The sequence below is a fragment of the Lepidochelys olivacea genome (genome assembly GCF_965140295.1).
Source record: "Lepidochelys olivacea isolate rLepOli2 genome assembly, chromosome: 3".
Lineage (NCBI taxonomy): Eukaryota > Metazoa > Chordata > Testudines > Cheloniidae > Lepidochelys > Lepidochelys olivacea.
In genome coordinates this window covers 209,595,725-209,618,018 of record NC_140413.1, presented here as the reverse complement: position 1 = coordinate 209,618,018, position 22,294 = coordinate 209,595,725, and the positions used below count along the sequence as shown (strand labels likewise).

Genomic DNA, 22,294 nt, shown 5'->3' with positions numbered 1-22,294 from the left:
GTGGTATTAATGAGACCATTACTGGAGTACTGTGTCCAGTTCTAGTGTCCACAGTTTTTAAAAGATGTTGAAAAACTAGAGAGGATTCAGAGAAGAGCTTCCAAAATGATTTGAGAAAAGTGCCTTAAAGTGAGAGACTTTTAAGGACCTGAGCCTATTTAACTTATTAGAGATTTAGCCATGGCTATAAATACCTCCACGTGGAAAAGATATCTGATGGTTCTTTAATACCATATCAAGAGCCAATGGCTTGAATTTGAAGATGGCAAAGTTCAAACTGGAAATAAGATGAAAAAAATGTAATGGCAAGTGTAACTAACCATCAGAACAGCTCACCTAGCAATGTGGTGGATTTGCCATCACTTGTGGTATTTAAATCAGCCAATCAGATTTGTGTTGTTTTTTTTTAATGGAATTGTGGGTTTTGTGATAAAAGCATGAATTTTGCCACGGTTTTAGGGCATGACCTAATAAAGGTTTTCAGATATGGGGTCATTGCCAACTCTTAAAATGTCTGCCAGAGCCAACATAACATTGTCATAATTGGCAAATAATATTGCTTTACAGTTGAACATACAAAGGGTGTATTCTTGAGTTTGCTTCAACATGACCTTAAAATTGGTGGACACATTTTTTACTAATTTTGATTGTCATTGTGGTCTTAACAGAATTTAATCACATCTCCCTTTTTTCTTTCAGATGCTACCTTGGTTGTGTGAAAGCTGCTTGGTGATTGGATAATACTAACTTTACACGGTAGCTAAAAGATATTAGATTACTATTGGCTATTACTAGTGCTTCAAACATGTTAAAAAGATATACGCTTGCTCGAGAGCCAGCTCCATCACAAGAGACATCTCATGCCTCTACTGACTGTGGCAAGTATGTGTTATGCCAGAAAGAGACAGATGCAGAGTTGATTAATCCAGCAGAATCAAAAGGAGAGCATGCTGGAACTGGCTATCAAACTCTAGAAGAAAATACCAGATGTTTCCAAAAGCTGAATGCATTTCTTGTATGCATACACATATACAGATTAGATTATGCTGATGGTATTGAAAAAATACTTTGAACAAAACAAAATGGATGTTGGCACAAATCTTGCTACATGAAGTTTAACGGGACCAAATTTAAAAGGGCTGGAGGGAGGGGAACTGAGAAAGCTGTGGATCAAACTGAAAAACTGAAGAGGAAATACACATGTTGAAGAGATCAACAGGAAAAAAAAAGGCATCCTTTGTGAAATAAACATACTCTCAGAAGACCTCCATGAAGTCTGTGCCCTTGGCATTGATAGTCGGGCTAGTTGCAAGTATGTACTTCAGCTGCAAGATCAGTGCTTGTTTGCAAAACTAAGTGCAGCAGACTTAACGGCTCAAGAGGCAAAATATCATGCAACGTGTGTCTCTCTGCAACAAAGTCAGGGAGAAGAAAACCAAGCAAAGCAACACAGAGAATATGTTGCATAGAATTGCCTTTGTTGAACTGATAGCGTACTTTGAAGAGACAAGGCTGAATGAAGATGTGGCTGAAATCTTTAAATTAGCAGACCTCACAAGGTTCTGTAGAGCTAGTTTAGAACAGCTGGGGGTGACACTGGCTGGGCAGATTCACAGCTCTGAACTAAAATCCCATAGCCTTTCATGCATTGCAGATCTCTAAGCACACACAGAAGTATATGATGTGCATCATGCCTTCAGCCAGAATATTGGACAACCACTCTGAAAAGCATGTGAGGAAGACTGTGACGAAGAAGCACTTCACCTGTCCCAAACAGCAAAAATTATTCAAAGGGACATGTTTCAAATGAAAACAGTTTACTGAATCATTCGACTTAGGATGTCAAGCAAAATCTGTGCCTGAGTGATTATTGGCACTGATGTCCATGATATTGGATGGTCCAAACATTTAAAACTCAGAACAAGTTTCCAATCATCCAGCTACCCTTTTTTTGGCACAACTAGTGCAGTACAACAGCAACATCCATTGCCACAAAGGAATAGAAACTCTGTACCACAACAAAGTGGTAGAGAGACAAAGTGGATGAGCTGATATTTTATTTGGACCAACTTTTCTGTTGGTGAGAGAAACAAGGATTTGAGCTACACAAAGCTCTTCCTCAGGTCAGCTGTTGTCTCACCAACAGAAGTTGGTCCAGTAAAAGGTATTACCTTACCTACCTCATCTCTCTTAACCAGTCTACATTGGTTTTACACTTCATGCACAGCCATGAATAAGTCATCTAGTAGCTACCTTCTTTAAACTTGGATTGTCCATTTCCTAGATATCGGCCTCTTTTACCAGCATGGCAAATAGTGCATGTCAACACTTCAAGGATGAGAATGTAGTCTGTCCTCTAAAGCTTCATGATGGTCTGTTCACTACTTCTGCCACAGACAGCACAGACCACAATCCAGGCTCCACCACAGCAACAGGCTCCTCACACGGAACTGGGGGATATCACTTTTTTGAGCATCCCAGTACTCCAGTTGAGGCAATTGTCCATGGAATTCCCACCCCAGACTTTGAGACTGCAGCATCAGAGAAGAAGGTTATCTCATCACTTCCTGAGTCTCACACAGTTGTTCATTCATCTTAAAGAAACCCAATGCTTTCATCCCTGCCAAAAATGTTGAAATCAAGACTGAATGCCAACTGATTATCCAAGCCCTGCAAGAAGAGTGTAAGTGGCTTGAACAAATACGGCAAGCAGCAAATGTGGTTACCTTCAGTGGAGATCAAGACATTTCCTGGGCCACTTACCATGCTAGCAAACAGTCAGTGCCAGAGTTCACCCCAGCCATCACTGCTCATCATCCCTGTTTTTCAGATGATTCCAAGTCAGTGGCAATGATTTGTCATGCTGTAGATGTGATAAGGAATGCTGTACACCACCTAAACACATGCCAAGTTTCAGTGATCATTGTGGATCAACCCCTTTTCACCATAACCATGCAGATGCAGTGGACCTGGTCTGTTGGGTATGAAGAGGACAAATCACTTCTCATTATTCTGGGTGGACTTTACCTGGAAATGGCAAATCTAAAGCTGATTGGAGATAGTAAATGGTCAGAAAGGCCATTCTTCAGACCAAACTGGCCTCTCCAGGAATGGTTGACTCTTTCTTGAAAATCTCTCATGTCATACGTAGTAGGCATGCCTCAAGTAACAGCCACTAACCTGTACATCTTGCTCCAAAACACATAGACCACAGTATACCTAAGGTCTCAGGAAAGATGAGGCCCCCATGAGGTATGATAAATGGTGTGACGAAAGCTAGAAAAGCCAATGTTCCACTTCTGGCATACCACACTTCATCTGGAGCTTCTTGTATTGATCTATGTTTTGTCAATCCACCTGTTGTTCAAGGTGGAGCCTGGCATGCACACAGGCTTGCTTGTGTACTGGTGGTGAGGACTGTTATAATCATCAAAGTGGCCAGTGTGAATCCATATGAGTCTGCTACTGTAGATGGTTCAGGTTTAGATATGTAGCATTCAGCAAATATGTTGAAAAAGGCTAGACACATGTATACTGTCATACTGCCCATTGCTGAGGAGTGTTAGTGTTTTGCTAACATGATGGTGTGCAATAGTATACCTGGCTTCTGTTATAATGAATACTTAAAATTTTTGTGTCAATGAATAATTATGCATTTATCAATACAAAGCACAAGGCTAACGCTCTTTAAGTAATGAGCCATGTTAATTTGTGTCAGACCATTTGTACGGGTTGAATTTTTCTTTTAAAATAGTGATAATTTGTGTCAAAGAAATCTTTTGCATTACTAAAATTTGTCTTAAAATAAATTAAACCCCATTTTATTGGTCATTTTTTCTTTCAAACTTAGCTTGACAACTTAAGTACATTTTTGTAGCCTTTTCACTTGCACAAAAGGTTGTTTTGACATGGGTACAAAAATCTTGCATTGGAATACCTTGCTACCCCTTTACAACACCACATCCACCCTAGATAAGTATCTAAGGAACACTTCTATTAAAATAACCTAGTTGTTGCTTTTTGTACAGGGGCTGCTTCATTGCCAAGAATTGACAGCCTGGGCCTCCAGATTATATATGCTAATGTCACTTATTTGTGAAGCTGTCTCTTGCTCCTGGACAGCATTGTTGGCTTCTAAGGAGGTAAGTGGCATTATTATCCCTCCCCATCAGTGATGTCATTTCCTGCAAGAGTTAGGGATCAATGACAGGGGCCCCTTCCTACTCCTGGGCAGCACCAGCCATCATGGTTGGTGGTTGAACGGGTTTGGAATTTGGGGTGGGGGAGATAGGTCTTAATTCTGAGACAGAATTTTATGGTTCCTGAACCATAGCTGTAAGGGTGGGTTCACGCCCTGCACGTGCTCTGCGAAGTCCGAATTCATCCCTATCTGGGTTTAAAGCTTCTTTGACTCTGTGCCTCAACAGCTTTTTCTTCCATTGCATACAAAAGGCAGCTGCCTCTGCTTCTTCTGAGTCAGGATCTGGCTTTCGCAAACCCTGTTTGAAGGAAGCAAAATAATTACCCACATTAATATACGTGGATAGACATGGGAGTTTAAAATTTCTTACAGTACAAAGGGGCCTAAACACACCACCTCTAGATGCCTACATGTGGGAACCAAGTTAACTTTTGGTTAGCCTGACACCTCTCCTAGCCTAAACAATGGAACAGCTGGCACAGGACTGTCAGTAAAGAGTTAAAGGATGGAAATATAATAAAAGCCAGTCCGTATGGTTTTATGGAAAAGAGGCACTTGACTTAGTATAGTGTGACATTCTGATTAACAAGCTGGTACTCTGCAAAATCATTGTCCATATTAAATAGATCAGAAGCAGGCTAAATGATAGATCTGAAAACACAGTTGTTAATGGGGAATCAGCTAGTGAGGCCCCCAGGGATTTATTTTTAGCCCAGTGCAATTCAGTATCTTCATCAATTCATTGGAAGAAAAGAAAATCATTGCTGAAAATAATTGGTAGATGACTAAGATCTGTGGGCTGGTAAATAACGAAGACAGGTCACTGATACAGAGCAAGCTGGATTGCTTAGTAAATGGGGGGTAGCCAGGTAGCTGCATTTGTTTTAATGCACCCAAATGCAAAGTCATAATCTTGGAACCAAAAATACCTGTGTCCTGGAAATCAGTGATTGAAGAGGGTTTACAGGTTATTGTAGAACATGCATTCCCAGCATGATGCTGTGGGGACAAAAGCCAGTACGATCCTTGCATGTACAAATAGGGCAATATGTAGCAAGTGTGGAGAGGTGATACTGTCTCTTCATACTGCATTGGTGAGACTGTGTCCAGTTCTGCTCTCCACACTTTGTAAAAGTATAGTTATGAGCTGGGTAAAACCTTGTTGGTTAGGTTAAACCTCATTTAAATTGCTGGGTGTGAATGTGCCCTACATTTGAGATAGCTATAAGAGACAAGTTAAGTTCCTAAATAAGGCATAGTGGAGTCTACTCAAAAACTAGCAGCACCATGTTGGCAAGGTTCAATTGGGTATTGTTTTGGGGTGAGGGGGTTGGTTTTATTTGGGGGTGGGGGGGGACAAGCTGGTGTGCAGACAACAAACAGACTCAGGGAAGGAAAGCCAAGCAGCAGCCTGTAAGCATGGTGTGGCCCTGGGAGAAGCTAGGGAGAGATCAGGGATGCTGGCTGAAAGAAGCTTTGGCCTGCAAGATAAGAAACTTTTAAATTTTGGTTCTTCCTGCATTTGGAAAAGCAGGACTATGTACTTCCTTGTCAATACACAATACTGCATCAAAGAATGTATCAGTCTCCATCATAAATTTCTACTCCCAACTGGAATGCCCCCAGGGCCCCAAAACGTTGATTAACCACTTGGGTTGACAAGGAGTAACGTGTTGGGAAAATGGAAAACAATTCAGAGAAGAGCTGCAAGAATGGATTTATGGTCTGGAAAAAGCACCTTATAATGAGAGACTAAAGGAACTCAATCCATTTAGTTTATCAAAGAGAGAGAGAGCCTATAAGCACCTAAATGGGAATGATTTCTGTTAGTAGAAGGCTCCTTAATCTAGTAGACCAAAGACTGGAAGTTGAAGTCAGCAAATTCAAACTGGAAACAAAATGCACATTTTTTAAGAGTGCCGATGATAACCATTGCCATTGAAACATTTTCCCTGGGGATGTGGTGGATTCCCTGTCACCTGGAGTCCTTATATCAAGGTGGATCTCTTTCTGGAAGATGCACTGTAGCTGAACCAGAAGTTACGAGTTTCTTGTGTTATACAGGTCAGGCTAGATATTCACAGTGGTCTCTTCTGGCCTTAATATTTACAACTTTTCAGAAATTATAGGTCATATCAGCAGAGCCTGGTTGAAAGAGTGCCTGTTTTCTGAGCGCGCTCAGTTAAAGATTGCTCTATTCAATTATTTAAGGTATTTAGTTATTTCTTGCTGTCATCATTAGGAAGCCCTTGGGAGTTTTAATGGAAACTTAACTGAGCCAAGACAAAGCCTAAGAGACACTTCACCTGTCTCTAAAGCCCCAGCTGAAAATCTACTTCCACGGCAGTGTGTTTCTTTTGTCTATCTGCCTTTCTGTCCAAAATCAAAAGCTGAAGGCACTTTGATGAACTTACATGGCTTTGCCTTATAGATATGGCCCAGTACTTACTGGGCAGTCCTCATCTCAGAGGGCAACTTGGAATTTGTGACAGTGAAGGTCCATTATTTGGAGGGATGATTCAATACGGTAAATACAGGGCAGGAGCAAAGGTTGCAGATCCAGGAAGCAGTTGTCTCCATTATAAGAGACTTGACCACAATAGTCACGTTGTGTGAGAAATTCTAATTATGGGTTTGCAGAACACAACAAATCCAGGCTAAGGAACATTTATGGTTCCCCCAGGAAGACAAAACTCCAGTGCAATCAGCTGCCAGGGAATGTCTGTGCTACAATTGGTACCTGGTCACCTTTGAGAGGCAAACACAGATTACAGATGGGATTTGCAGAGGCTCTTCAGGGAGTGAGTTAAGTGCCCAACTTCCAGTGAGATTTGAACACTGAACTCCCTTAAAATTCTCTGAAAGTTACAGCCTGAATCCAGAAGTGTTGGGGGTAAAAATGTGAATATATTTGAACTCACCTTCTGAAAGAATCTTGACCTATACCAATGCACACTTACTTTGACGCACGCGGTCTCTGCTGCCTTCAAGGACTGTAGGACCACTTGAAACAGATTCTGTGCATTGTTCACCAATAGTTCAGCAGAGCACTTACTCCCTGCTGTTGCTGCTTTTACCCTTAAAATATTTAAAAATGTAAAGAGAAAGCATTACACAACTTGCTAAGTGACTATACACTGTCACTCTAGAGTCACGGCTGGCTGAGGGCTTCCTGGAACTAGGAAGGTCACAGAACAAGCTGATACATGTGGAAGGAAAGTGTTCCAATACTGCTGGCCCTTGCTCATTAAACAATTTTGACCACAGAAGAGATTTTCAGCTTAAAAAAGGCATTGTAAGGAGAGCAAAAGAATAAAAGCAGGAGCAGTAGTAGCTAAAATGGACAAGTAGCAAACGCCATGTTGAAACCTGCTGTAGCCTGAATGCCCAACAATACTGCTGCCAGTGCCTAGTTACAGACCTTTCCCTCAGTCAGCCAGCGTGAGCTGGTCCAGCGGTGGTCATTCTGGCCGAAGGGGGACAAAGGAAACCTATTGCTGCTATTTGGACTTAGCCGGTGTGCTCAGAATGTTGAGATGTGGGTGACATAAGCACTGAGACTGTGGCAAGGAGAAAGGGGGAGATGCCTCTGAGCTCTGTTTAACTAGTACAGAGAGCTATGCAGAGATATTCAGGACCCCAGAAAGCCACCAACACTCATTGGTCAAGGAGCCCAAGGGACACAGGTGCCCAACTCACACTGGGTTTCAGGGTGTCAATAGAAAATTAACCGCAAGGAGCCAGAGAATCTCCAGGCAGACGCAGCATGGCTGGAAGCCTGAAAGTGCGAGAGGTGACATAAGTGCCTCCTAGCACAAGTAGCATTAGCTCTGGAGAAAGCTGTGCAAACATTAGCTCAACGCTTATTCTAGGCTCAGCATTGCCTGCCTGGGAGCAGGATCGGGCTTTCAGGCAGGCAGAGTTTACCACTGGGCTATTTTAGAAGGGGAAAGATACGAGAGCGGAACCTTCTGCACAGCAGCAAATAACACTGCATGAGGGGTTCAGATGTGCAGCTCATGAGAGGCTCCCTATTGTCTGCTATAGGAGTCGTTTCTATAGACACACCTCATGCACATGCACTGATTTTAAAGGGACACTGCTGCGGACTGTGGACCCCACCATCCCCTGTGCTGAAAAGTGGAAGTCAGTGAGGAATCTTCATGAATAGAAATATGTAACTATTTTAAAAAATCCGTAATTCAGAAACAAACTTCAAATAGGATACTTATAGTGATCTCAATGGGACTTTGGTTAAAATGCCTTCACCCTGCTGACTTGGCAGCGGCAGCCAGTAGCAGGGATCACCCTAACCAAGGATGTGGGAACAAACACCAGGGGATAAGTTGTTTTTCAGCTTGTAAGAAGATAAAACAAAGAGGAAAACTCTTAACGGCAGAAACAGTCTTCAGCCCAATAACTAAATGCCTACCACTGGCACCGTATGCAAATACGAACAAGAAAGATAGTTAGCAGTGTCCTTTAAAAATCCCTTTTTAAGAAGGAGTGAACACACACACCAGACTTGAGAGAGAATATCCTTTGAACCTGTGGTTTACCTGGAAATAATTCTGAGCTGGTTGCTGATTGTTTGGATTTGCTCGGTGACACACAGCAGTTCAGTTGCACATCTTTCATCTAGGCAGTTCTTTGCAATCAGGTGGCCAAATCTGACAAACACTTGCCCATTGGAAGCCATTTGACTAGCACAGGCAATGAGCTGCTCTTTGGTCTAAAATTAAATCAAAAGAAGTCGGGAGGGATTGGGGGTGTTTGCTCTAAAACAGATGTAAAACCTACTGCTGCCTCATTAGCCCTAGCGCATATTAGCACAACGGGACCTTTATCAGAGCCTGGCTGAGGACACTGACTGCCCAGCTGTGTCGGATTTGATGATGTCACATGCATGTATCAACGCCCAAGGGGGGCAAAGCTGGGCCTTCACAACAGGAACACCCACAAACTTCCCGATGCCCCTTATGTGAGGCCTGGGGTGGGGATATTAATGGACAAACAGACATCCTAAAGACACTTTGTGGGAATGGATGGTTCAGAGGCTGATGGAGAAAACAGGACAGGTTTAAAGTGCTTTCAACAGCCGAATTGCAGCCGCTGCAGCAGCAGGTCATGGCTCATTCCGCCACTTCTAACCTGCTCTGTGAAAGCTACATTGGGAACGGTTTGATATGCCAAACTCCGTCACAGAACAGAAGTCGCAAATAGACTTTGGGCCCCAAACTGCAGCAGCCAGCAGGCCTGTGGGGAGAAGAGGGAGGGGAATAGTTCCGAGAGCCAATAAATCGATTGAAATAGCCGGGGAAAGGGGTTGAAGAATCTCCCTTGCCTTCCTCTTCTCCTTTTTGGAGGAAATTCTTTCCAGAGCATTGCAGATACACTCACACTAATGCTATTACACCTGTTTTAAATGAAACGGACATTGATTGAGTCTTCCCGGGGGGCGGGTGTGTGCACGCAGGGCACTAGTGGATTCTTGTGGCAGGAGTTAGTGTGTGTTCAGCCTTGTCATCATGATAACACCCCCTTTCTGACTTATTGAGGCATAGTCCTCTCTCCGCAATGTTGCTCAGACATTTGTGATGGCCACAAATGGGTGCTCGGGGGATTGAGCTGACCCTGGTCACTGAGCAAAATATTTCCTCCCATCCTATAACAACACTGGCAATACCGTTATCGGTCCCTTCCTCTTTAGAAACCGTGCCATGTGAGACATCCCAGTGGCCATTTCCTTGGTGACTTGGGGCATTTTTTTGCTGTCGTCCTGCCACTGTCCAGCATCCTCTGGCAGGGCAGCAGGAGCTGCTCCCTTACCCTGCTCGCTGCTAGTGGAATGGGAGTCGTTAGGAGAGTCACTCAGGAGCTGTGAAGACAGTGAAACAGATTCACCTCAAACAACCAACCTTCCCTTTTACCATCTCTGCATTACTGACGTCCATGGGAAAGTGCAGTCACGAAGAGGGTTGAGACGGTCTCTTTTTGACAGAAATACTTTTTTTAATGTAGGAAATGGGTAGGTTTTGGATTTTTACACACACGTGTTCTTGGGATTGTTCCACAGGCTTATTCAGTGAGCCATTTCTACTAAGCAAAACAAACAGAAACACTGCCTAGATCCATCCCACCCAGTAAGCAAGCCTCAGTCCTTGCTTTCTACTGGACTGAGTCTACCTAGCCCAGGGGCATTGTTAAACCCATATGTCCCTTTAAACAATCTCCTCGTATTATCCCCTGACTCGCTCCCCAAAGACCATCCTCATTGGAGCTGACAGCTCTAGGACAGTTAGTTGTGAGCTAAAACAATTGTATCTTGTTTATCTTGAAATGTGTGAAGGCCTGCTGCAACTGAAAGCAATAGTTTTCAGAAGCCAAAAAGGCAACAGAACCTCCCACATGGTGCCTGACTAATGCATCATATTGGTTTCACTAGCAGCAAGGTGATCGGGTGGTTTAGAAGTACTGCCGCGGCACCCAGGCCCCGTCCAATCCTCCCTCCTGCCCAAACAACTACAAACGCTCAGCAGGGCACTTGGTGGAATATTGCAGTACAAGAGAAAATGAGAGTTGATTAGCGAGTATAGGGGGTAGCAGATGTAACTGAAAGAAACCCTGCCACATAAAGAGCTGGAGAGAGAGTTCCCACAGCTGGGCAGGGATAGCCACGGGAATCCCACAGCTGTGCCTAGGTATCAGACTCTCCTTTTGTCGTATCTACAAAGGCTGAAGATTGGAAGATTTATGCAAATGACTTGATGTTCAAATTTACATATTTTGCAGAAATGGCAGCAACCATCCTGCTTACCAGCATAGCAAGCTCCATGGTGCAGGATTCTCTGCGTACATTTATTTCACTGAAATTCAAACCGCTATTATTCAAACCATGCACAGCACCCAGCTGTCCTTTGTGAAGCCTAAAGGAAATCCTAGTCAGCTCTGCAAGACCTTCCGTATTCTTCAGAAACTGTACGTGGCCACAAGCTAATTCTAGATGCCCCTCCTGTCTTCCTGGACAGGGATTTTAAAAGCAGCTGCTGGGAGTCAGACTCCCAGCCCCTGCTGACATTCAGTGCGACTCGTGCCTAACTCCCTTGAGCCCCTTTGAAATCCCTAGCGCTCCCCCCCCCCCTTTTTTTTCTTTTTACTTGACACAAGGAGGAAAATATACAAGTGGAGCTTCTGCTCTGGTAAATTCAGGCCCTCTCTTCCCCACTTCCCTCAAAGGAAAAAAAAGTCTGATCTGTACCACTGAGGTAGCCTCCAATTTCATTCTGCAAATCTGTATGTTCTCAGTAGCTCCAGTCACTAGGCATCCCCTGTGCAATTCAAAAGATCTGGCTATTTCAGCTGGAGAAGAACATGCTAGCCACTCACTAAAGGCAGGTCTACATTACCGCTTAAGTTGATCTAACTTACGTCGCTCAGGGGTGTGGAAAAGACACCTTCTGAGCAACACAAGTTACAGCAACCTAAGTGCTGTCTACACCAGTGCTGTCAGTGGGAGAGTGTCTTCACCAGATGTACAGCTGCACCGATGTCGCGCTTTTAGGGTAGACTTGCCCTAAGTGCACCAGCCTTGGCACTTTGCAGTGAATGCTGAAGTACGTATTTTGCTAATTGCAATTATCTCCGTTTCAGGAAAAAGGTCTGCAAAATGTTTACATTGTGCCTAACCTCTCAGAGCTAGCTGGAAATACTGACCGATGACTAGGTGCTGATACCTTTTGTATTTGGTTTATTTTAAATGTACTCACCCATCAGAAGTGACCGCTATAAAATCTGGTTTCCAGTGAACTCCAGCTTCCAGCACAGCTTTGCAGCAGAGTTAAGTAAGGCACAAGGCAATCAGCTGGTTTGCCTCGTTAACCCAGCGACTGTGGTTCTACTGCATCTAGGTAATCTTGAGCCCTGCCACAGGGGACACTCACTGCATGTGGTTCTGCGGCTCGTAGGATATGGAGGCAACATGGGCAGTGAGGAAGGGAGGAAGATGGTTCTGTGCAGCCACAACTCTAAGCCCTTTTGCATAATTTGATTTAAAAAAACCTAAAGCAATCTGAAATGATCAAGACACGGGACTGTTGGACAAGCAATGAAATGCAGTTAGCACGGTTTAGAGATTACACAGTTTAGCATTAAATAGCTAAGATCTACTATACCATGATTTCAAATGCATCCCTGGCAGCTAAGCCTTTCGATTCACTCATGGTAGGCCAGGGGTCTGCTGAAGTGGCTTGGTGTGTGTGATTCTGGTGTTTGGTGCTGGGTATCTTGGCAGGGGAGAGCTCTGTTTTGCCATGACATTGGTTTGCAACAGCATGTGACTTGCTGTTTTGTAAACACTGCTTAACGAGCTCCAAGGCGGCCTTATCAATGTCCTTCACTGATTGAAGCTGCGTCACCACATAGTGAGCGTTAGCAGACCACTCCCATGCAATGTAGTCTAGCTGGACCAGCTCCTTGTCCTGATGGCTTTGAAGTTGCTCACCAGCTCTTCCTAGCAGCTCAGCAGTAAGGAGGAGAAGGTGGTCTGTCAGGGAGAGCAGGCTTTCCCGCATTTTTAGATGAGCTGTGTTCTCCAAAGTGTCTTCTATGATGGTTTTGACCAGCTGGACATTTGCCATTATCTGACCTGCCTGTTTAATCATCCCTCTATCACCTCCCTGGGCACGCGCAGGAGGCCAGGCCAGTCTGAGGATGTTTTGGATGACCCTTGTGTACTCCTGATTGGTACTGGTCAGGAGGAGCAGAAGTGCTTTCACTCTAACAGCAAGCTCTCGTTGGAGCAGCTCAGCACGAATGGACAAGTTTGTAGCAGGCACTGGGGAGACAGACAGAACATCCGCCACTTGCAGGAGAGCTTCAGTTAGTACCTTTACCTCCTCCCGGAGCGCTAGGATGTCACACTGCACACTGCGTTCAGCACAGGCGAGATAGGACAGTCGGGCTGCCTCCTGTATTCTCAAAGAGCTCTCGGATACAGCTGCCAGGACATCCTGCAAGCAAAGCTTGTGCTTCATTGTATTCCTTAATTCACCTAAGAACAAAACATCCCGTCCTATGAGCTGATCCACAGCACTCAGGAGCACCTGTATGCTGACAGACCAGAGAAGGCAGATCCCCTCGAGATGGTCCTGGTGAGAATGGAAGCAATCAGAAGACAAGGCCTTTTCAAGTAAATGCTTTGTATTAGTCTGAGCACCTGTGAATTTTGCTTGGACCCGTACAAACCTTTCCTGAATCTTAGGAACTATCGTGAGCTCCTCTTCACAATCTGTACGTGCAACATCAGCCGCTAGCTGAACAACTCTTGCTAAAGTCTGCATTATCTCATCCAAAGTTTGTTTGCTCTTCAGAAAGTCAGCTGGAGCTACTGTGCAGAATAACTGCTGGACTAGACTGTACCAAGAGCCTGCCACAGCCACCAGGCATTGGTTAGTTTCACAAATCTTCTCTGATAACAAAACAGCTGTTGGAAGAAGTCTATCTGCTCTGGAAACTGGGTTTGGACCTATCTCCCTAGCTAAGCTAATAATAGATGGTGTTAATAGAACTATCTTTCTGTAGTGGGTCAGCTTTTCCAGCAGTGGTGACTTGACAATTGGTAAGGCTTCCTGAGCTGCATCTACACAACAGTTGGAAAGTTCAAGTAAACCAAAGCAAGCAGTGTTTACAGCAGTAATGTCATGTTTCTTTGTTGCAGTGATGAGTTCATTGATCACAGGATGTACATCCACTCTTCCCGGGTGTAAGTTACCTGCTCTTGGAAGCTTCTCAAGAGGAGAGGTGGCTGATGGAAGCCGTTCGCTTAAAAATTCTTCCACTAATTCGGTATTGTCAGTAGTGCTTTGTTTTATGTCATCTGGTGGTCTGAGCTCTATATGGTCATGGGCTGAAAAGTATCCCAGCTCTTTTGGAATGTCAAGGCTCCGAATTTGTTCCCGAAGTGGACTGAGAATATCTGGATGGTTAGACTCATGCAGTCCCTCTCTGACATTTCGAGTGGAGTCCATCAGATGCTTTACTCTCTTTAAAAATGCATTTCTAGATTGTAGAAAAGAGATGCCTCCTAAACAGTGGCTAGTAGCAGTTTTCACTTCCAGAATGGAGATTTCCAATTGCTTAACTAAAACTAACAAACCGTTCTTGAAAATAGGATCTCTGATTTTATCCACAAATCTGTTAGTAACTTGGATCACACGAGCCGCTCGGCTGGTCATATGAGTGGCATGCCATGAAAACCTTCCAGAGTTCTGACTCTCTAGTTCTTGTTCACAACACTCTCTGTGATCGGCCATTTCCTGAATAGACAGATCAAGGAATTCAGGCAAGTTGATTGTTTCATCAACACATGCTAACAAGCTTTCTGTTGTCCAAGCCCATCTTTGATAGAAGGTTTGTAGTTGTTCCTGGATGTGAATCTTATTAGGATCTTTGCTCATTTCTGTAAGGAGTAGAGGCATCGTGGCAAGGAGTCTATTTAAACAGTCTACACGATCTTCAATTTCTTTAATGATTTTGACGTTGGTGCAGCTGGCCAGAACAAAATTTGCCACTTTGAGCATCTGATGAGCATGACCGAAGAAGGCAGTAATAAGGGGCTGAAGTTTTCTTAGAAATCCATCCTCTCCTGCAAGAGAATATTGCCCAGTAGTAGGTTCCAGTGCAGCCTCCATTAACCTTCTCAAGGGTTTGTTAATGTCTGTGAAAGTGTCCAGAATCTGACACAAAACAGCAGTGAGCACTGTTTGATCAAGAATCTCCACCTCAACTCTCATCGCATGACGTTTCTCTTCTAGGTTGCATTCTAGTTGGCTTTGTGCTGGCAATTCCTCCATTATGCTTCCATGGTTGGAAACGCTTTTCCTGAGCATTAGGAGATGATGGCAGTGCTTTATCAACTGCAACTTAATACTTGGCCTGGATGAGTTAGCTAAAAGCATGCAGTGGAAGACCAGTGTTTCCACAAGAAAACTGAATTCGCCCTCAGCTAGGTGAGCAGGGTTTGTGTTGGACAGGAGGCCCAGCAGCTGGCTCACGTGCTGGGAAAAGAGCCCATTTCTCTCCAGTAGTTCCTTGTTTCTGGTGGTGTTTGTCAGTAAGGAAATCAGTTCCTTTATGGTGCTATCCATCAAATTGAAAATGTAGTTTTTGGAACCATTCACATGCTGGTCCTGGGGGTGCTTCAGGTGACTGTGTTTTGCAGCATGCAACATCGGGACACACTTCCTAAGGATCTGCAGCGTCTGGGCCAAATACTTCTGAGGAGGAGAATCTCTGAGCTCTTGGATGCGTCTTTCTGTCAAATTGTTCAGCAGGAGCAAGGACTCTGAAAAGTCACGGAAAGCAGCCAGCAGAGCTGGTACGTCTCCTGCGAACTCAAGTGTGGTCAGGCAATCCCGAAGCCAATGAGCGGCCTGGATAATCCTCGTCACTACAGCGTCATCTTCAAGCTGGAGGATCTAGTTGATAAATCAGAACAAAGGTCACAAAAAAGGAACCACTGAACATTTCCCAAGACCTGTGTTGTTCTTTTTGCTACGAACGTACTTGTCATTTTCAACTTGTTGGCTTTGTTTTTAAAATGTGTGTGCATTGACAACATCTGTCATGGGGAATTTGAAAATAAAAGTTCTGCTGGTGAGCGATACCGGATCGATCGTGCTGAAACCCGAGGGTACAGAATTCTCATGACATTACGAAAAACACCCACAGAGTATCTCAGCACTTCATGAGCAGTGATGGTCACAGCTTCTCCACGCTATTGAAAGCGAGGGGAGTGTTACTAACCGCATTTTACACATGAGGAAATTGGGGCACAGAGAGGTTAAGTGACTTGTCCAAGGTCACACCAGATTCCCAGAGTCATGCCTGAACCATGACCCCAAACTACTTCTCTTCCTTGGCTTTTATACCTCTTTATCCAGAGAGACGTGGAGCAAAGTTCTCTTATTTTCAGTTGGTTTGGGGAAAAAAGGTTAAAAGCAATGTGACGATTCAAACTGTATTACTGCTCATAGGGTGGCCCTAAACCCCCAAGCAACTGGGCACCAAATTTTGCTCTTAGTTCTGGCTGGGGGCGGGGTACAGCGTAGCTGAGGGGCTAGCACACTGGATCAAGACCTATCCCTGACCTGCAGTGGAACCGTGGGCGAATCACTTCACCTCATTGGCTCAGCTGTAGAATGGAGGTACCAACACGGGCCTTCTTTTGTAGAGTGCTCTGGGGTTTGCAGATGAAAAGGACGATATAAGAGCTACAACATACTTTGTGTGTGGCAAGTCAGAGCCCCGTTGTGCTGCACACTCATGTAACAGGACAGTCCCACCTCCAAAGAGCTTGTAATTTAAGGGCTTGTCTACACTGACGCTTAGAGCGTGGCCAGCGGGGCGGTACATCTAGAGTGCACTAGACTGCCATGCTCCACCCACTAAAAATTCTGTCATAAGCACCATTGCAGAACTTCTGGTGCACAGTAGTGGGATCCACACAGCCAGTTAATGTACTGGAGCTTCACTCTGCACCCTTTGCCACACACTCACTCTGTGTAGACAAGCTCTCAGTATCCACCTGTAACGTGGGGGTACTAGCAGTGCCTTGCCTCCCAAGAGCACGTGCGGCTATCTTTATTTATTATTTCTCAGACGCTTAGGGTTGCCAATTTTGACTGGACATATTCCTGGAGGTTTCATCACACCACATAATCTTTAATTCCTGGAGACTCCAAGCCAATCCTGGAGGTTTGGCAACCCTACCGACGCTCCTGGGTGGGCAGGGAAAACTTGTCCAGCAGCTGATCTTTATTCCCCACCATGACCTCGTCCTCCACACACTCCCCACTCTGGGAAACAGGGGCCTAGGGAATTAGCCACTGTGCAGATCTCCTCCCCTGAGAAGGCAGAACTGCTGGGAGGGAATGAAGAGTTACTGGAGGAGGAGTTACAGCAAATAACACAGCTGTATTACACTCACCTTTACAGTCTCCATTAAGACTCTCTCTGCTGAATCAATCAGTTCCTCCTGATGACTCTGAACGTCTGGCTGAATATGAAGTTTCTGGGCCACCAGTAAGATGCTCTTCCCAGATGTGAGGAGCGATTCGGCAGCAGGCAGCATCTCCCCAGCCAGCAGCTCATCGTTGTACTCATGAGCCACTCTGGCGGAAGAATGCTGATCTCAGGTACACAAGGTCACGCACACGCCTTTAGTGAAACGCATCACCGTAAGCCAGCACCAGCATGGGTCTGGGAATGCTGACTCCAGGGAGGAGCCAGACGACCTGAACAGGCACAGGATACAACCAGCTCCTAAATGAACAGAACTCCGTGGAGGGTAAGCAGATGTAGATCAGGGAAGGAGGGGGCGGGGTTGTGCTTTCCCTTAATTAAATGTTCTGGTTTTTAAACAGCAGCCGCATGTAAGACGGTCACATGAGTGTGTGGTTGCGGGTAGAATGGATCTTCTGCCCAATCCGAGTAAGAGGGGAACCCCCCTCACTTGCCTGCACCCCATCCCATACTAACTCTATTACTCTGGCCTCCACTATGTGGTCAAACAACCATGAAGGTATCTCTGTGGCTAGTAAAGGAGGGGCCTGAAATTACAGCTGTAGTGCAGGAGAGGAGTTAAAAATCAGAGACATCTTCCAGAAAAGCAACAGACTAGAGTTAAGCAACAGCATGGACACAGATAAAAAATAAAACCTATAACACCCGTATCCCAGTGTGTGAGGCACTTTAAATCAAAACGAAGGGAACCAGAATGCGTGGAACAGACGGATAAATTAAAAAGCAACAAGAGAAATGTGGTCTATAGGTGTCCCTGCCTGCTCCACCTATAATACATGTATGTACACACACACACACACACACAAATTAATTTTGCCCTCTTTAAAACTCAGCGTTACCTTCTTGCAACATAAGCAAGTTCTTGGGTAGCTTTGGCTAATTCTTCAGCAGCTTTTTCTAAATCAGCGAGGCGCTCGTTATTCACCCCTTCCCACTCAGCTGCGATCATTAAATGACAAAGTTGAGCTGCCATGGGTGCAATAATTCTCTCAATGGTTTTGTTGGAGGTTACAGCCCTGATGTCATACAGATAAAAAGGCTCCATGGCTTCTCGGCTACACACAGGAGAGAGACAATACAAGATTTATCTCTACAATACAGTAATATTAACTAAGAACAGAATGCACCGACCCTGCCCCTTCCATCCAAACATCTCAAAGAATCTGGGGAATATTAATGAATTTAGCCTCACAACACCCTGACATTATCCCCAATTTTGCTGCAAGCTGTTTCTACAGTCAGAGATGGGGTGTGCACCCTACACTGGCTCTGGAGGGGTTAATACAGGCAAGAGAGGCCAGTTAGCTGCAGGCTGTGCCTCGAGGGGAGCTAGGACACAGTGAGGCTGAACTGGGGATGAAGCTCACCTGGGCTGCGGGGGAAAGGAGCAATGTCTATAAAGCCAAGAACTGGCAGCAGGGGGGCCGCAGTGAGGAAACTGCAGACACACTCCCTGGTATAAGGGGGAAGTGCAAGAGCCTGTCCCAGGCATGTGTGGAGCAGTCCAAGGAAGGAGGAGTAAAGGCTGGGAGAGGAAAGACCTGAGCTGCTGGGAAAGGGTCCCAGATGGATAACATCCCAGGATGGGGGGGTCTTGATTGTGACTTGACCAGAGGGTTAAGCCACCGAGAGGAAAGCACTGCAGCTCCCAGAGCACGAGAGTGGCGGGACGAGCAACCACAGGAAGGGGTGTCAGAGCATGTGGTGAGCTAATCCCCAGATGGACCACTAGGAAGTGCCAGAGTGGTAAGAGTGCCCCCTATTGCAGGCATGGCTCTGGTATGTGGCATAATGAAGTGTTTGGGGGTCTGAAGCACGCCATTGAGGTCAGTACACATTTACACCAGTAGTGAATTTGGAGAACTAACCCCAACAAACCCTTTGAATTTGTACTATTTCCCCTTGATCAGTTTTCACTTTCTTGTGCTGCTGCACTTCCTACTCACAGACAAGTCTAGAAGCAGAAAAGATCAAACATTTCACAGCTGCTCCTGCAGTCTGACCAGCCTGACCTGACACAAGCACGCCAAAAAGCTTGTGGGAAAACCCTAGCTAGGCTCAGAAGAGCTCCAGCTTAATTCTGCAGCCTCAGGTTTCTACTCCACCTAATCTTCTCATCACAAACCATGCTAGTGCATAGCAGTGAAATGCTCCAGCAAGTGGCTAAAGTTAGAGTTTGCACTAAGACCCTTACAATTAGCTAAGATAAATGGGGGAAATATTCATCAGCTGCCTGTCTCATGGTTTCAGACCACCTCAAACTCACCTCCAAAACTGTACTCACTAATTTTGCATACACTGGTTGCACACAGGCAAGCATTTGCACATGACAGTTCAGATGTTCATCTACCCAATCTGTATGTGCAAAGGTTAGTTTTGAATGCAGCTGTAGGTGATCATTTTAAAAATCTGACTCTTGGAGTCAGTTACAATTATTTTATTTCTATTGAATCTTCTACTTTAAATAGAGAATATTCAGAATCAACCCTTTCCCTTTTTTTAAAAAAAATAACAGTACTACGTGTGCCTTAAATAACTGAATAGCAAAGTGAAATTTACAGGGGATTAGAAATGTCATTTTTAAAATAAACGTTGTGGAGAATGAGCTTGTTACCTCTGCCCAGTGCAGACTCTCAGGTTGATGATCGTGCATAATACACGAAACCAGCCTGAGTGACAATCAAGTTAATCAATAAAAAAACCCAAGTGTTTTATTCTAGTAACACCGTTACAGTGGCGACGGACAGTCTTTGATAGTGATCTACCAGGTACTATACCGTTAAAATGTTTTTAATACAGCTTAGTGCAATTTTACTTTGCTTATCTCAGGTGATCTTATCATTTGAACAGCTTTCCGCTGTAAATTATAAATACAAAAAAGCTATGATAATTGCAAGAACCACATCAAGAACAATACCCACCTGAAAGCACTCTCTACAATCAACAGTAAAGGTTACTAGACACCTGTGAGACCTTATTATTAGCCAGCCACACAACTCCTAACACATAATTGACAGAAAATCTTCAATGTCATTTTACCTTGTGGTGAAATGTTTCCACTGGTTTTCCAACTGCAGGTTAATTAAGATAAGCTCAAATTCAATACATGGTGTATGCTTGTTTACAAGTAACAAGAAGCTCGCATTACTGTGTGGTCTCATAGCTACGGGCAGTCAGCTGATGGAGGTGCTGACATCAGAGGCAGTAGTGTTAACTAGCCCTCCTATCGATTTTAAGCACGGAGCTAGTAGAAACTCCACAGCCCCCTGCAATGAGCACAGCACTGGCCAGAAAGCTGCTATGGTGGGGAATATCTCGTGTTCTAATTTCACTCCCCTCCTCTCCATGAGAGAACCATGTTTCTAAATGCAGGGGGAACAATGCCCCCGTTTATAAATTCAACCCAATTCCTATTGTAGCTGACATGAAAAATGAAGCAGGCACCTGTTCAGCAACGGGGACGCTCCCGATAGCCATTGGTCGTGGCCAGATTGGGCCTGGCCCTGATGCAGACTTGCCAGGGAATAAGCCCCCCGCAGTAAACACCCACCCTCCTAGCACACGGGGGGAGAGCTCCCCTGACTTTGGTTCCAGAGATGGGGGGAGCTCAGGGGCTGTGTACCTGCTTTTATCCCACCCAGCTAGGTGGAGAGGATGGGGCAGTGAGGCTGAGCAGCGCTGGCAGCACCAGAGACGGGTGCTGTAGAGGGTGGTCTGGGAGATCAGAGACCTGCTGCAAGGGAACAAGAGAGAGCCACAAAGATCCCAGTGAAAGAAAGTGCATGGAGCAGCAGGGAGGGGCTGAGCTGTGGGAGCCCAGTAACCCCCCTACTGTGCTGCTCTGAGACCAGCCATGCAGGGAGCTGTCACTAGCCCCAGCCTGGGGGAATTCGTGCCAGCCCATGTCCAGGGAGGAGGTGGAGAGCCCTGAGGGGTGCTGTCTGCCAAAGCGTTCCCAGGCCAGTCCTGAGGACAAAGCCCTGTCTGAGCTGTGCACAACCCCAGACTAGGCCACCCCACCTCACAGCAGCCAGTGGAGGGCTGAACTCAGACAAGGCCAGGGGTTATTCTTTTCTCTTTCCTTTTCAGTTGACCCTTGACTACAGGCAGCTGAGAGGCCCATTTCCCTCCATTCCCCCTGCCATACTCGACTGGTGCATTCACGCACTTGGGAGATGGGTCTTCATTCTCTAAAGCCTCTTGGGAAACAACATCCAGTGGCCTTTTGAACCAGGGCCTCTGTTGTAGGGGAAGATTTGGGGCTTGTATAAAAAGGTGGGGGGGGAGGGTGTGGACACGGCTGGGATAATTGTGTGTGGCACTCTGACACCATCACTCAGCGGGCAGGGCAGTATCCTAATCACACCCGCTGTCTGGGGCTATCAAACAGAAGAGCCTGGCTTCACCGCCCCCAAGAAGCAACTATTTAGAGTGGGGGTTTGTATGTATACGTAGCAAGGAAATAGGTCCGTATATTTTCAAACCTTTCAACTGTTCAGCATATTTCAAAACCTTCTCACAAGTTTTCAGGCTGTTCCTGAGAGAGAGAAATCGGTTTGGTTTGGTGTTGTGTGTGCGCCTTTTTTAACAGTGTAACTCAAGATGCAGCTTGGACCCTGGTTAGGGATATGTTAATTGTTTCTGACTCTATCTAAGGGGGGTGGGGGAGCACTCTACCTCAGAGACGGATCTGATATGGGCAAGAGCAGCAGCTGGGGAGGAGTACTGGGACAAGGGCCCATGGCAATTTGGAAGCTCCTTCACCCTTGTCTCCAGGTGAATCTTACCCTGGGTATCCCATACCCTTCTCTCCCTCAGAAGCAGCGTAGCTCGCAGAGCAGAGTGAGAGTTTGGAAAACCCAAGTCTCTGGTAGGTATTTGCCCAGCCCTTTCCCAGTTCTCTCTCTAACCTTTCTGAGCAGGAATATCAGGTGCGCAACTATTCCTGAATCAATCATGTCTTTTGTAGCCCATCTCACAGGGGGATTTTGTTTGCAGGGGGCCAGGATACCC

At 45.3% G+C, this 22,294-nt stretch overlaps 1 protein-coding gene across 1 annotated transcript; it reads right to left on the bottom strand.

Annotated features, from left to right (window-relative positions):
• Positions 1 to 3,820: 3,820 nt before the first annotated feature.
• Positions 3,821 to 21,951, bottom strand: LOC311517442 (uncharacterized protein). Its single transcript, XM_084622294.1, has 8 exons — positions 20,321 to 21,951; positions 18,121 to 18,336; positions 17,187 to 17,370; positions 12,373 to 15,675; positions 9,888 to 10,079; positions 8,761 to 8,933; positions 7,162 to 7,279; positions 3,821 to 4,499 (listed from the first exon to the last, which is right to left on the bottom strand). Exons 1-8 carry the CDS (start codon positions 20,440 to 20,442, stop codon positions 4,314 to 4,316), a joined length of 4,494 nt encoding a protein of 1,497 aa, XP_084478420.1. The 5' UTR covers positions 20,443 to 21,951; the 3' UTR covers positions 3,821 to 4,313.
• Between the last annotated feature and the right edge of the window lie 343 nt (positions 21,952 to 22,294).